At 34.0% G+C, this 17218-nt stretch overlaps 1 protein-coding gene across 1 annotated transcript; it reads right to left on the reverse strand.

Moving 5' to 3' along the window:
* Positions 1–6792: 6792 nt before the first annotated feature.
* Positions 6793–16593, reverse strand: LOC129922850 (uncharacterized). The gene is made up of 4 exons (XM_056010573.1): positions 16481–16593; positions 15340–15435; positions 14023–14109; positions 6793–10883 (listed from the first exon to the last, which is right to left on the reverse strand). The coding sequence occupies exons 2-4, from the start codon at positions 15392–15394 to the stop codon at positions 9985–9987; spliced, it is 1041 nt and encodes a 346-aa protein (XP_055866548.1). The 5' UTR covers positions 15395–15435; positions 16481–16593; the 3' UTR covers positions 6793–9984.
* Between the last annotated feature and the right edge of the window lie 625 nt (positions 16594–17218).

A 17218-nucleotide genomic window follows, 5' to 3' on the forward strand; every position in this document is an offset into this window, starting at 1 on the left:
AGGAAATCTAATTTAAATTAGAAAATGGTTTAATTTATTAATTTATACACCTTGAATTATAGCGGATCCTATGAAAGTGCGGGGCCCACTGGGGTCGCATAGGTTGCAGTGGCCTAAGGCTGGCCCTGCAAAATAGCGGCGCATGCTACGCCGCCGGTCGACAATAATTAATAAAATTATCTCTGCATAGATGTGATTTGTATCTTAGACATATTAGTTAATCCATTAAGGTCTAACCTTGCTATTTGAATGAAAAATGTAGTATTTTTAAACATCCTATTTAAATATCCTTACTGTGGAAAATATTATTGAACATGAACGAGTATAAAAAGACATGTAGACATTACAGAGCTTTTTTTTTTTTTTTTTTCTGAAAAAAAATTCGGCCTCATTCCTTCCTTGTCAAAAAAAAAACAATCCGCCCATTTGCATTTTATGAAAACAAAGTTTTATATAATGACGCTATAAAACCATCTAAACTGGCGCATCATTTGAGACAATGACGCCATGAAAAAAAAAAGGCTACGCTATATCAAGATTTGAATCATTTAAAGATAAAATTTATAAGTGGCACACAGTGGACAAACATTTTGCTTCAGATTACTTAGAGAATAATAACTTATACTATTCCTTTTTAAAATTTAAATCTGGGAAAATGCGCACAAGGCGAACCAAAAAATGTACAGCTGTGACGATTTTTGTATATACTATGCTCATTCCCCATTTTACTGTAACTGATCACTTATCGACATAATCACAGTCAATGGATGAATCTTGACTAGTATCATCATACGTTGTATGATAACATATTTATTGTGCTTATCTTACTTGTATCTTGTTTGTTATTGAGTTATATGCATGCTTTAAGATTTTATACTTAATTGTCTTAAATGCTTTATTGGGATTGATACCAATGCTTGCATCTGATTGATTGCAAGGCATATGAGAATCCTAATCAATGCCTTTAGGAGGTTCCTAATTGTCTGTCTTATCCCCAGCCTGATTGCTGTACCTGGTTGCTGTATCTGTAACTGCTTGCTGTAACTGCTTGCTGTTGCTATAACTACCAGATCTCCACTTAAAGCTGTAACCAAAGCCGACAACACCAGATACCCCCCATTACATACCTGTCAGCAAAAGGCATTGCCTACTGGCCATAGATTATTACCCAGTGTCCACAGTGCCTACTGCCCAGTATCAATTGCCCAGTACCCGGCCCAAATAAACTGGTGTGAGTCAGCACGGCCATCTACAAGCTAGAGACCACAGCTGAGAGATCTACTACTACTACGAACTTAGCCTGCAGCACCAACCCTCTCAACTGCTAAACAGGCAACGGCCTAACCCTCGCCAGCTTGCCTTTAGCACAGCAGAAATCCCGAGCCGACATCCCAAGACAGAGCCGGATGATTCATCCTTCTGAGTGCCAGTTCTACAACCGTCAGAAGACGACCCACGGGCTAGCAGCTAAGAATATAAGCAGTCAGACATAGGAAAACTCTTCCAATAACTCACCAATCAGCAATCCATGATGAGCAATTTTTTTATACATTAATACACCCATTTCACTTCTCAATTATATTTTTAAAATATTATTTCAAATTATCTATTGTAAACTTTTAGTCATTAAATCAATTTAATTTATAAACTTAATATACTAATCTGTTCTTACTGTTAGTTGCGGTGTGTCTGTTCCAAATCTTGTATATGTGAGCGGGATAAATTAATAAATGTTTCCCCTAGACTTTAATAAACGAGCCAAAAATAACTATTTAAATATCTCGTCAAAACAGCCCTATGATAAAGAAGTTTAAAAACTGTTTTACACGACAGTACTATATGTGTAATTAAAAGAGAAATCCTGTAAGCAATAATAGGCCTACAGTTCAAAAGTTCAAAGTAATATTGGTGAAATGAGTCATGACATTAAGAGCTTCTTATGTAGTTTAATTATTTTAAAATTACATGTTTCTCAAGACAGTCTGACGAAGTAACCTTGCCTGTTAATTATCCATTATTATTGGTATATATTTGTTTTATAATGAATGAAAAATCCACAAAGAGCTGCTCTTTGCCGAGATCTTTTATCAATTGCTCTTTTACACTGAAGAACGATAACAGTATGTTGTGTCTTTCTAAAAACATTATTTTGAGTCCTTATTAAATAATGATTCAAATAAAAAAAATAATTAAGCGAAAAAATTGTACACTGTCAATATAACAGACGTGTTTTATAAAACTAATTACTACATTAACTTGGAGCTACTGTGTATTTCTTAAAATTGACGAAAAAAAGTACATAACCTCAGCGTTTTTTTGTTTTTTGTTTTTTTGTTTTTGGTCAAAATCAAATTAATGGTGTAAAACGTCGGACATCGGGCTACACATTTTCCCTATTTCCAAATTTAAAGTAGACTAATGAAATATGATCTCATTGAAAAGTTTTCAATCTATTATATAATTAAATTTAAGGCCAATAATAAAAGTGTTATCATCAAAGCCAAATATATTTTTTAAAATATGGCTACGAGAAAAAAAAAGTTTGGGAATCACTGTGTAGACTGTTATGTATGAATACATGTCACGTGATTTGATTACACATTGATAGCCTAGCTCGACACTCAATAGGTTACGTACCCGTGTTGTATTTATATTGGTTTCGCATAGTTGTTATTGATGGATCAGTGATGGATGAGAAGCATGCCTCTCATATAGCATCTGACAACCAGTCTAACTTCTGGCCTTCACGTGTGGCTCAGATATTGAGTCCGGCCGAACTGTTCTCACTAACAGAAGAAGGGGCGAAGGCGAGTAACTGGCGCCTTAACCAGTAAGCTTCGGGCAGGAGGGGCTCGTTAGCCATGGCTGGCTACTCACCTAAGAGAAGGAAAACTGTGAATTGAAATCTATGTAGCCTTGCAGCTATACCCATTTATGGGAAAGGCTTCGGGAGTCAACGCTAAAGAAAAATCAGGAGCTGGCGACCCTAACGCATTAACAGCGTGGAAAGGGAGGAACTGATGTGTGGGCGACATCGTTCCGACCACAGCTAATGAACATTTGACGATCCATAGTCGCTTCGCGACTGATGGAGGCCATAAAAATATATATATATATTATAAATATATAATTCTCTTTGTGGCCCAAACATGCGGGACACCACGATGAAAAGTCATGGAAAGATAACTGCAAGTCAGACTAGAGAAACCCCACGTAACTTAGCGCTGACAGAGAGCGAAGCTGAGAAAAAAAAAGTGGACGTATTCTACGCCGCGGGTCGGCTCATATAATATAACAATTCTTATGTGCAAGTGTGTATTTATACATTTCGGACGTGCCTCTAGACATGAAGATAAATCTTTTTTCACCCTAACCAGGACCGGAGGCAGACTTGATAAGGCCCTATAAGCTATTTGAGATATGGGGCCCCTTGTAATCAATATTAGGTATCTGAGTCGTAGTTATGGTGGAAGGAGGGGGTAACTTTGAAAATCCCACGGGCTCATTTGATGGGCCCCCAAATGAGTTTTTTTTTATTATAAATTTTAAATATTATGCAAAATGAAGTGGACCCCAAAGAGGTCAAGCCCTCCGGGCCCTCAGATGATAGCTAAATCCTAACTACGCCACTATTAGGTATCAAATATAGGTATAAAATATCACTTGAACCATTTTTGGAGTAGCCCCTAAGCCATTAGCAATCCTAAGCTAAGCTCATGCTGTCTATAGTCCAATCCAGCTCTGGAGTCCGTGTCCACACCTACTTCAAGGATTGACAGCGGGAATGGCTACTCACCTATGCAACTTAACTATGCAACTTAACGAGTAGTCATAATTTCTTATATTTTTTTTATTTAGAAGTACGGGCGTCAAAAGGAACGGTATAATATATATATATATATATATATATATATATATATATATATATATATATATATATATATATATATATAGCGCTACTTTCATGCTTATAGCATGCTCAGAGCGCTTTGGTCCAATCTCATTTGTGGACCAGTGGGGGGGAGGGGGTATCTAGGAGTTGGGCGTTCAGTAAACTCTGCCCGAGTCGGGTGTCGAACCTCGAGCCCCCTTTCATATGTAGCCAAGCCAAGCCAAGTTAAAGCACACTTAGCCACGCTTCCCACGGTAACCATTAAGTTACTTATTTACAGTTCTCTCTCTTAACAAAAAATCTTGTATCACGATTGATCCTAAACCTTTTAACTTTCCCACCCAACGCAAAAAATAAAGGGAAAGAATCATTGAAAGGATCATTAAAGTTCAAGATCATCTGGAATTTTTTTTTATCTACAGTACTAAAATCGTAACTAGCTTATAAATTAACAAAATATGTTTAGACATCCAACATGCAGTGATTAATGTAAATGGCAAGATGTAAACCTATAAACAGTATAAAAGTCTTTCTGTGGTTTCATTCATAAGCTCAATGGACTTGGTTCAATAATTCATAGGCCTTAAATTTATGTGATCACCATTGAGAGCTTGGTTACACCTGCGTAATGTCGCAGTATGCGCGCTAGACTGTCGCCTTTATGGTTCAGCACTTCGTGATAAAAAAGGTTAAGAATTCCACTAAACATTGCTGTCAGTTTTTTAAATATAACTGTTAATTTGTGTTATTTCCAGGGTCGGTCTTAGATAATTAAATGCACTAGTTGAAGTGAATTTGGTGGTTCCAAATAAATATATAAAAATAAACAGCGCAAAAATAAAATTAACATAATTTTTTAAAACCTAGTGTAGGTCTACTCCAACAATAACATTGGGGACAAGTTTCGATATTGCTTCTCTAAAAAAAAAAATTTGAGTCGTGTGCGATGCCCCACTAATTGGAGACCCTAAAGCAGCTGCCTTGTTTGCTTATGGCTAGGCTCAGCCCTGTTAAGGCAACCAAAGAGAAAAAAAGATACATCCTGAAAATAAAATATCACATCACACTATTAAGTAGCTGCTACGGCTGTGACTTAAAATTCTATAAAACGAGCAATCAGATTAAGATCTAAGATCTATGTGTGTTGGGGAGAAGGAAAAATAGAGACTTTTTTTTAATTAAAAAAAAAATAACCACCTAAAATGCTTTGTAATCAGCCATATATTATGATGCCATATAAAAAAAAAATTTCTTTGAGCTAAAGTGGCTATTAATGCCTGATTTAGATTCACATAAATGTATTAATGGCTTGTATCAATATTTGTTGTTTTTCATTCACAATTCACATTCAATGTGAGAAATCTTTAATGTTGTTTACACTATGTTATAATTTATATGTTTATATATATAAAAAAAATAGAAAGAACGAAAGAATTCAAGCTATTTGTATTTTTATGTATTTTATTTCTAAATAAGAAGAAATGTAAAAATAAGACACACACAAAAATAAATAAGTTATTTATTGATTCTAAAATATCTGTGTTCAAATTAAAAAAAAACAAAAAAACTAGTATAATTGAGTCTATTTTTTTTTAAAGCATCTTTATTTACCATATATATATATATATATATATTATGAAATGGTTTAATCTCTCAAGTTTACATATAGGGGAAGGGGGTATTTGGATAAAAAATTCTATGCCACCTATAGCATGTGAACTTAGCTCCATGTTAAATACAAACGTCTCCATTTCAATTCGAACAAAAGTCTGTATCAATTAGGTAGACACTCATTTATTGCCACACAACCATTTAACTCTTTCTCTCCTAACTGATGATGCCAACTTTGATTTGACCCTATTAAATTAAATTGATTTTTTCGATTTATAAACTTAAATTAGTTATGTGAAAAGAGCATGCATTTCCCTATAATTCTATATTAAATATAACATTTTCTGATATCAAATAAAAAAAAGTTATTGATAAAAAAAAAAGATATTAACAGGATAGTGAAATACAAATAAGGAAAATAAATAATTCTATCGGAACGAGGAAAATAATTACGGAGAGTTAAAAAAAACAGTTAAAAAGTACTGATCAGATCTTGCAACCTATATGGTAGATGATGAAAAGTTCATCTGTCTCTTTTCCGACAGATAGCAAGGGTGTCATGTTGCCATCAGAACGACCAACCGTCTTTACATTTTCCTGACAATGTCAGATAACAATTTGAGTTGGGTAAACTCAGGGTTTCCTAAAATCCAGAAATTAAAAATCTCAGTCTACATTGGGATTCAAATCCCAGGCCTCTCAGTTCAGAGATCGAACGTTTTACCAACTCATCCACAATGCCGCCACACATCCACCAAAATACAAATTAATTCCTATAAACTTGTGTGTGAAGTTCAATACTTTAAATCACCCTACTAAATAAAAATTTCATGATGTTAAGAAAATATTTCTATAAGCATTAGCATTAAAAGACTTTTACTATTAATCTTTATGTCCACATGGCACAATTTAAGTAGAAAAAAATCTTTATTGGATAAAATACTTTGACCTAGAAAATAAAATCTGAACAAAGAAAAAAGCAATAGTAGTTTTCTATTAAAAAAAAATTATTGACAGACATTGGCAATATAGCACTTGCAAAATAAAATACAAAAATTAGATAATTTACAATCTTCTAAAGCATTTCATCTCATTTATGGTGTAAACATTTGAAATACATTTTTTCCCCCAGATGTTAAGTTATACTTATTCAATTCACATTAGTCAAAATGGATTCTCTACAAAAAATTTTTTTTTTTCAATACACAAAATTAGTAAATTATTATTAAATGTAATAAGGAAAAAAAAATAAAAAATTCATGAATAAGTTTAAATGTTTATTTGGACAATTTAAGAAAAAGAAAAAGAAAAGACTTCATGGTTATTAAAATAAGCATGGCTTTGTAAATTCTTGAGTAACAACAAAAGCATATATATGTAACATATTAGTACAATAATATATAAGGTACACATATAATCATATTGTGAAAACATTATTGGGATCTTTTTTAATTGACATAAATGTTATTTTTGTTTTAGTTTCAATGTTCCTACAGATTCAAAAGATTATTACATCCTAGCCCAAACCTCCCACAGGCTGAGAGGGGATGGCAAAAAGAAGGTTCAAAACCAGGACCACCAAGATGTCTGTCATCATGACCAGGCAGCCTTAACTATGACTTAACAGTAGCTTTTTAATTTTTTTTTCTAGGCATCTAGTCCAATTCATGTGTTATTTATGCAACCAAAATCAGCATTATGTTGGAAAATGTTTTAATGAGTCAGCAGTCAACTATAGCACATAGTGTGCATTGATAGAATAATGTCAACACTACTATAGGAAGGTCTGGCAACTAGAGCAGATTACATCTTTTATAACAAATCTTACAAAACAAGTTCTACTTGCACTGCCTCTGAAAAATCTTGAAAATAACATGGCAAAAGAGACTGTGCAATACTGAGATCCTTGTGTGAACAAGCATTCCCAGCATCTTTACAGTCCTCAGATAACGCCACCTGTGGTGGCTTGGACATGTTTGCAGTATGGAGGATAATCACATTCTTTAAATAATTTTCTACTCGTCTGACTCAAGAAAAACTGGTCGCCCCACCTCCGTTACGTGGATGTAATAAAACAGGATTTAAAAACAGTAAACATTGATACTGACCATTGGGAAGACATAGCCCTAGACCGCACTAGATGGAGAGAAATGGTGACCAAGAAAGCTATGGACAGTGAGAAAACAAGGGCCTCAGCTCTTGAAGAAAAGTGTGCCATACGAAAAATGGCCAGCTCCTCTGCCATCAAAGGGAAGGCCACCTTGATCTGTGATATATGTGGACAGGAGTGTCTCTCCAAAATAGGGCTCCAAAGCCACATGAAAAAGTGTTCAAGATGAGCCAAAGTCCTTCATATGAATGTAAGAGGCCAATGAATATATACACACACACAGCAAAGCGACTATGGATCATCTCATGGAAATGAGATAAATGCCTGGGCATTAGCTGTGATCGGAACACATCAGTTCCCTTCTCTCCATGCAGCTGGAACGGTACTGCAAATACAGTTTTGGGGTCAGCGGCGTCGAAGGTTCTGCCAGGGTGTAGTGGGTGCTGCAAATTGCCTTAGGGTCGCCAGCTTCTGATTTTTTCTCAGGGTTGACTCCCGAAGCCTTTTCCATGATTGGGTATAGCTGCAAGTCAACAGAGGTTTAATTCATAGTTTTCCTTGTCCTAGGTGGGTAGTCAGCCATTGCTAACGAGCCCCTCCTGCCCGAAGCTTCCTGGTTAAGGCGCCAGTTACTCATCGCCTTTGTCCCTTCTCCTGTTAGTGAGATTAGTCTTCAAGGTTGTCATTGCCAGAAGTGGTGTATGTAAATTGTTTGTAAACTTCTCTCTTTTCTTGTTATGAAGTCATGTTGAGTGCACTTTCCCCAGAGTCCTCTTCAGTTTAAGACTTTAAAAAAAAATTATTTTTTTTTATTTCTTTTAAGTACAAAGTGTTGATAATTTACTGCATAAATATTAGGACTATTAAGGCTTCCAGAAATGTTCTGTCCCTAGAGCCCACTTCAACAGAATAAGAAAGCTGTCTTTAGTTTTTAGATCAGGATATTATTCAGAATTTTTTTCTCTTTTTTTTTTTTGACATTTATAATAAGAGCAAAAGGGAAGAACTCATCAATACCAGTACTGTGAAATGATAAAAAGCTGAGCTGGTTCTGTCATATTCTAAGACATGACTCACTGTCAGAATGGACTGACCTTACTTGATATTTTGCTAAGGTTGCTGGCATGGAAGAGTGGAGGTATCTGGTTTTGTAATCCGACAAAGCACCCCTAGGACGCAAGTCAAGGGACAGAAGATGATGATGATAGATGAAAATGAAGGCAAGGAAAACAGGTGCACTAAATTAAAATGGAGAAGTTTAAGATAAGTAACACAAAGCAGCACTGAAAGCCTGGATATAGAGCCCTGCTGATATTTGAATCTACAATATATTCCTATTTCACTAAAATAAGATGCACATAAAAAAAAAAAGAAATCATGAACAAAAGCAAAACTATGAATTTTACCTTGTAACATTAAATACATTAAATATAGGAGTCATTAATACAGGGCTGGCCCTAACCATTGCAGACTCCTATGCGAAATAGATTATGCAGGCCCAGTCTGGGTAGGGATAAGCATAATGTCAAAATTAAGACTTTGTATTAGAAAATACATTTGTCTTTGAAATAAATTTTTATTAAATGAAAGCTGACAATGCTGTTTTTTTTTTTATTGCGTATAGGATTGCAGACCAAAATGACAATTTTTCTATTTTTTTTAAGAAGATTTTTATGAGTTTTCAGGAGATTTCAAGGACTTTTCATCTATTTTACAATGTATGGAGATTTTTTAGCAGGCCCTGAAAAATCAGAAGGCCACGGAAACCCTGTTATTATATATAAGTTATAATGGTTAAATTTAATAATTTACACCTAGAATAGGCGTTAGGCCTACTGCGGTCGCATAGGTTGCAGTGGCCTAAGGCCGGCCCTGCATAAATATGACATTTTAATATACAATTGAAAATAAACAAGTGAACTAAAAATATCAATTCAATAGAAGCTTACAAACAAGACTGGTTACAAACTTAGGGAATGAAACGCCTTACAAAAAAATAAACAAAAAAATACAATGCCTGAAGTGATTTACTGCTAACTTTAAGAAGTGGACTAAACTTGTAGAGGAGATCTAACTAGAAAGAGCAGCACTCAAAAAAAAAAATTCTAAACTAAAAATTATAGAACAGAATTTATAATTTTATACCCTGTCAAAACATCTACACAATTAAATGTTTGTGACGAAAACACAATTATAACAAGTAACCACATTTATACAATAATAGCAACTCCCTAAGGGCCTGTATGAGAAAATGTAATTGAAAGGAGGAAACATGGCCCTAATGTTTCCTCTAACATCTCTCTCATAATTTCACTACGTAGCTTACTCTACCATTATTTACATCAATTTTTAACATTAGAATCAATGTTCTTTACTCAGGTACACAAGTGCTAAAATTAACTTTTTCACCATCTATAAAATTATTCTTCTTGTCTTTCCTTGACCTGCACCCAGAGTGTATCTGATTAAATAGCCCTTGTCTTCCGTCTCTGCCCAATATAAAAACAGAGGCCCCACTACTCCCAACGCAAGTTGGGGCAGTGTAAGTGTATGCTGTATCTATCCCACCAGTTTGTTCTCTCTGACACCAATACCCAAAAGAGATTTGCTTTGAGCAACCATGAGGACAGGATATTATTACTACAAACTTTTCTTTACCCCTCGAGTGTCTGTAGAACTCGTAAAGTCTACGAGCATACATGTTATAAGCCTTCAGCTCTTCGTCTACCTTATTAAATAAACTTGTATCGTGCGTTATGCACGTTAGCCTACACCAATCATGACATGAAGATACTTGGGCACTTATACCATCTAGAATATAATTTTCACTTTTATGACTGCCATTCACTAGTTTTAAAAAAGTGTGTGAAGCATCAATATTATCAGGCACAATATGTTTAGCTGTCATAGCCTTGATATTCAACCATTCGGATACTGGTGTACCAGCCTTACAATCAGCACAAGGACACACTTTATCATCTCCAACATACTTCTTAACATCATATATTCTACCAGTACCATATGTTATAGGTTTGTTCAAAGAAGACTCGCAGTCCTTTGGAGTTGCACTGCGTACTTCCACTCTTACAGTTAAGAAGCCGAGGGACTTTATCACATGGTACAGCTCCATAGTTTGATATTTCCTTGGCAGTAAAGTGATTGAAAACTGATCAACGGGATAAAATTTCTCATGTCGAGGATTTTTTTCACAATCCTCATAGAAGTTGTGCAGATCGGATTCACAGAAGCTAATTAGAAATTCTTTGTCTCCTGCAAAATAAATACAAATTATAATTTTTAATAAATCTTTTAGAAAAAAAAATATATCGCAAAATATCAATATCCCTAAAAAACTTTTTCAATATCAAAAACATTTTTTACTACATTATACCTGCTCTCAACCCCAAAACTTAAGAAGAATAAAGCTATCGATCTAATTGATAGTCATGACCCAGGGATTAAAAAAAAAGTAAAGTTCCCCTTTCAGACCTTGTGGTCTATAGGGCAGATGATGTAAAGGTCATCTGTTTCTGTGACCTACGGTTAACAAGGGTGTCATGTGGCCAGCACAATGACCAACCGCCTTTACTTTTCCCTAACTAATGTCAGGTAGCCATTAGAGCTCATTGGACTCATCAGGTCATCAGGGGTTCAATCGCTGCAGTAACCCTGACTCAAATCTTTTAGTTTGTAATGCGGTCTTTGAATGTGATACCTAGGATCCTTCTGTAGCATCTCAATTCCATTGCTAGGATCCTCCTCTCTAGCTCTGCAGTCAGCGTCCAAGACTCACAAGCATATAAAAGTGTGGCCATGACCAGGGAGCGCATCAGTCTGATTTTGGTGCTGAGAGATAGACCTTTGTCTTTCCATATTATTCTAAATTTTGAAAGGCCTGCAGTAGACTGTGCTATTCAGGCCCGTAGTTCAGTTCATCTGAGACAATAGCTCAAGGGTATTTGAAACTACTGTCAATAGTCAGCTTTTTACCTCCAATACTGATGACCCTTTTAAAGCCCTGTTGGGTACTGGTCATAATTTTTGTTTTCAGCATTTATTTGTATACCATATGCTGTGGAAGTCGTGTCTATGCGCATCACCAAGCCAAGTCAGCTAGTTCTTCTTCTGTCCCTGTTAGGCCATCAATGTCATCTGCGAAGCGCAAGTTAGTAATTCTTCTTTCTTCAATGCTAACTGCTAACAGTACCTTCATAGCCCTCGAGAGCATCTTCCATTATCCATTTTAAGGATGATATTGAAAAGTGTTGGTGAAAGTAGGCAGCCTTGTCTTACTTCAACTGTGGTTTTAAACCAGTCCCCAATATTATTGTTGAAGTACACCGCACTGGTGGCCTCCTTGTAGAGGTTCTGGATAACATTAATTATGTTTTTATTTATGTTGTACTTTTCCATTGTCGCCCAGAGTGCCCCGTGCCATACTTGATTGAAAGCTTTCTTGAAATCAATTAAGAGACAGAAAAGATTCTCTTGGTGTTGGAGGTATTTTTCACAGAGTATTCTGAGGTTTAGGATTGGTTCTGTTGTGATTCGAACTTGTCGCTTTTGTAATACCCTTACCAATAATGTTGAGTTTGGCTCTATCATATTTTTTTTTTTAAATGTTCAAAGCCTACATCATGAACGTAGAGAAATTGAGAACTAGAATCTCAAGATCTCAAGGGTGCATAATGTCTACTTTGCGATCACTGATTATTAAGGCTGCCTTGTGAGCAACACAACAGCTTGTTTAAGGCAACCTGTCATACAATAATAAATGTTGAAACGTCTTGATTTTAGCTTTAGACATCTGTTACTTATTTAGTTCTTATTAGTGTAGATTTTAAGGTTTTAGCAAGAAAAAAGAAAAATCTTAGGATCCAGAAGAAAAAAATGATTTTCTTTCTCTTCTCTTAATTACCACCTGGGCTTAGAATGCATTTCATTGCTCAAGGGGGTAAATAAAATTTCAGATTTCTTATAAAAATGTACCATAAAAATTATAGCTGCCTTGATATGTGGTTTGCACTTTGGACTGTCATCACAATGTCAGTGGGTTCAAAACCTGCCCACTTCTTTCCACTGCTGCTCTGCAGAAGCTTTGACTAGAGTATACTAATATTTATTTCTGAAGGAAATATATATATATATAAACAAGACTAATATGGTATTTAACTAAATTTTCAAACCAAATTAAAAAAAAAAAAAGATTAAAAAGACAGTTTGTGTGGAAACACAAACTCAAAATCGGCCCCACGAAGTGGTCCACCCATGCAGGTAAAAGGGCAGGTTTCAAATTGTTCAGATAGTTTTAGAATGAAATTCTATCAAAGGCAAATGACAGAGAAGAATGGAGAAAGAAGGTTGACAGATCTTGTGTGGTGTCCCAATGGTCCAGCAGACCAATGGATAGGTGAAAGTGAAGGAGAAGTTTGATGTGAACTTTCCCTAACTTATGTCATATTAAGATTATCTAATTGATCTAACTGTTCTGTAAAGGGTCAATCTCTTATTTAAAGCCTCAAGAAAAAAAATTCTGTAAAATAAAATTCCTTTCCTTCAGTTCACGAGGTAATATGAATGTTGCTGTCGTGTATGTGTTTGTAATGTTATTACAAGACCTTGAGCCTACATTTTGTTTGTTAACAGTGCTTTATAAATAAAATTATTATTATTATTATTATTACTAGTTATTAATTAATAATATAATATAAAAACTAATAATTAATTGTTTTCTTACATTATGTTCCACTAAAATGCATACTAAATAGATTTTTTCCTCTTAAAAAAAAAGTAAACAATTTTTTTGTAAATGTAGAAATAAGTATGACAGAACTTAGCAATACAATTGTAAAAAAAAAAAAAAGAATTTCTTTTAGACAAAAAATCAAAACCGTTTGCATAAATGTGTTAAAAATATGGTAAATAGTCATCTCCCTGAGTAAATAGCCTCCTGTACTTGCTACTATTAATAGTGAATAGTTGTAAAAATGGTGTAAATTTATGAAAAAACTGCTTGCAGAGTTGATTTTAAAAATCAAATTTTCACTTTTTAGAAAATAAAAGTAGCAGTTGCATAAGAACTTAAGATGGTCTAAAATATCATGATGTCGGATTTTCAATATATTCTCTAGTGTAGAAGATCTAAACAGTATGGACATACAGATAGACCACACAAAACTAATAGTGTCTATTTACCTTTCGAGGACCGATAAGTAGAAAAAAAAAAAAAAAATATGTTTGTAAACTTGTTATTAAATAGGCCCAAGAAATTTGAATTCCACAGTTAAAAGTCCAGGGTCCAAAAAAAAAATAATTTTTTATCAAACAATCCTTGAAACCTACTTACATATCTTTGTTGCTAGGATGGGTAAAATTGTTTATGAGAATAAAATATATTTTTTTTACAAACCTTGTTTCTCCATGAGCTTATAAGCCAATTGTCTTCTTTCTTCTGGGGTCATTTCATTGATATTACAAACTATTCCAGCAGCCTTTTCTAAAGAAAAAAAAAAGGTAACAATTTAGTTCACAATACTAGACATGTTTAATTTGTGTTTTCCATTATATTATATTTTACAATATGTACCGGTACTATTAAGAAGTATATATATATATATAAAAATCATTAAAAATAAAGACTATTCCTCCTTTATACACCACATAGAGGATTATTTTAATCTAGTCTTAATAACTAATGAATGTTAGTTTGTTGTTCTTTTCTTTGCTAAATAACATGATGCTTGTTAATACTTGATATATGTAAGTTATAGCCCTTAGTCATTGTGAGTTATGCATCTTTTGTTGTGAACATACGTAGTTTCTGCCCAAGATGGCGACCAGTGATGAATGAATAAAAGCCCAACAACGACATAGTTGCCTTTCCTCACCAACCAGAGAAACATTTTAATCCTGGTTAAGCAAATGTATAAATCTTGTATGGCTTAAAAAATTCCAATGATAGGTCTATAGAAGACTTACAAAAGACTGAGCAAAATGTTCCCAAACTCCTATTCATTTGTTAAACTTTTATGCAAAATATCTGAAGACGTAGTCTGTTCAAAATAAAGATCATCTAGTAATCGAGTCACTAAAACAAATATGGAAAAGCTCCAGACCTTTGTTAACAGATACCTACGCCGGATATTAGGAATTAGGAGGCCAGAAAAGATAACTACTATCGATTTGTGGGAGAGAACTAGACAAAAGCCCATAGCCCAAGACATCACAAAACGAAAATGGAGCTGGATATTATAGAACACACCCTGCGAAAACCAGATACCAATGTTGCAAGGCAGGCACTTGACTGGAACCCACAAGGAAAGAGGAAATTGGGCAGACCTAAGCAAACCTGGAAGAGGTCAGTCATCAGTGAAGCTGAGGGCACTGGAATGACATGGGAGCAAATGAAGAAAGCTGCTCAGAACCGAGTTCGGTGGAGAGGTGTGGGAGTACACAGTATTAAGTCAAGTCAGTCATCTAACCAATTTCAGTAAAATGTGGACCATCAATAAATCTGAATGACAGTCCAGTGCGCAAACCGCATGACCAGGCATGTCAATCTTTGAACCAAGCATTCATAATATATACAGTGAACTCTAATCAAGAAAATATTAAATTATCATATTACCATAACTATTCTAAGAGAAAAAAAGCATGAAATAAAAAGTGCCCTTTTAAATTACCGTTTTAGAAATATGTATCAAAGGGAAAGTTATATTTTATTTACCTTGCCCTTCAACATTTTCATAAGATTTCTTTTCACCTTTCTTTGGCATGTCCATTCTATGTGTTGCAGTTTGAAAAGTAGCAACTGCTCACTTGACTAAAAGGCAAAAATAGAAATTTTAAAATAATAATAATTATAATAATAATAATAATATATTCACAAACTATCAAAATGCTTAATATTTATCTAGTGGAGAAAATGCTATCAAGGTATTGTTTTACTGATATATATTATAAATCTGAGGACTAAACTATATATCAACTAAACAGCTTTCTAGAAAAAAGATTGAAGTTAAGTTAATGTACAAACGATTGGATTTGCTGAGAATGAATGAAATATTATAGCTGCATGCGAGATAAAGCAATAAAATAAAAAAGCATATTAGGTAGTGCTAGATTTATAATATATTATAGTACTTTCTTTTCAAAATTTTGAGCTTCCATTTAATGATTTATCGTGGTTATAAAGCTATGATGAGTTAAAGACAAAATTAATATTTTCGATCACAGTTCTTCTGACATTTCTCTAGTCTATTTACATATAAAACGCTATAATAGCCTATAAATAACTTTAATTGCTCCTATTAGACTAGTCCTAGATTCTAGATCTACATAACATATACTTCATATAGATCTAGACTAGATCTAGGAACGAAACATAAAATTGATATCCTAGATCTAGTAAATAACCTTAGTCAAGGCTTAGTTTTCAGCATGAAACTAGATCTATATTATTATAATGAAAGCTCTTGTATAGTAAGTAACAGGCTGAGTGTAGTGAGTGTACAGGCTACAGCTAGGCACTACAGCAAGCTCTACTCTATTAGTATATAGACTAGTCAATATAGTGTAACATAGTCATATTTAGATTAGTCTAGAAAGTTATATTAAATAAAAAATATTACTTAGAATACTTAGAATCTAAGTTAGATCTAGACTTATATCTAGGACTCTATTAGTCTATAGGCTACTAGATCTATATAATAGTATATACTAATATCGCCATAGGAGTTCATAGGAGGTATGATCCGTATTTTAATTTAGATCTAGAATCTAGTGATTCTTATAAATTTATAGACGCGCTGCTTCAAAAGAAATTTGACTAGATTTGACTAGATCTAGACTATATTCATAATGCCTACTTTGAGATAAAACCACGAATAATCTAAGATAAATCTAGACTATTCTAGACTCTATATTTCTGTCAAGATTCAAAAAGTAATTAAAATTAAAATGTCCGACACTGTATTCAAAGTAAAGGAGTCAATGATTATGTTTACATTTTATAAAAAACACAGAAGTTAGTTAATTAAAACCTAAAAATAGTATCAAGATCGTGTCGAGCGGACCTAAATTTAAATCAATAGAACTCAATCCTAATATTCTAATATAGATCTATTTAGAAATAATTTAGATCTAGTTTAAATTATAATTATTTATTATAGTTATAGTTACCCTCTTTTGAAGGTTTTGATGACAATTATCTTGAAAAATGCCACGCAATATCATTTATAGCATATATTTAGTATCATTTTTCATTCTTTGTAGGCCTACATAATATATTTATTAGTCTTTTGTTTGTTTGTTGTTTTTTTTGCGGTCTCCCTTTGAGACGAGAATTGGCAATGGGTGTCTGAATTGTCGTTAATCCGGCCTTGGTTAGGAAATTTAAAAAAAAAATTAATCTGTTAGACATAACAGTGTTGCCAACAGTAATATAAAACAAAACAAAAATAGCTTAAAAGCTGCCAAGCCGTCCAATTAGGATATTTTAAAAATCTTTGTTGTGGTCTTGTGGAGTAAACGTGAACTATCTCTCAATTGTGGAGTTGCCATGCAGGTAGAAGATCCACTTGCCCTCCCTAAATCCGTCCTGCTTA

The sequence above is a fragment of the Biomphalaria glabrata genome, chromosome 14 (assembly GCF_947242115.1).
Source record: "Biomphalaria glabrata chromosome 14, xgBioGlab47.1, whole genome shotgun sequence".
NCBI lineage: Eukaryota > Metazoa > Mollusca > Gastropoda > Planorbidae > Biomphalaria > Biomphalaria glabrata.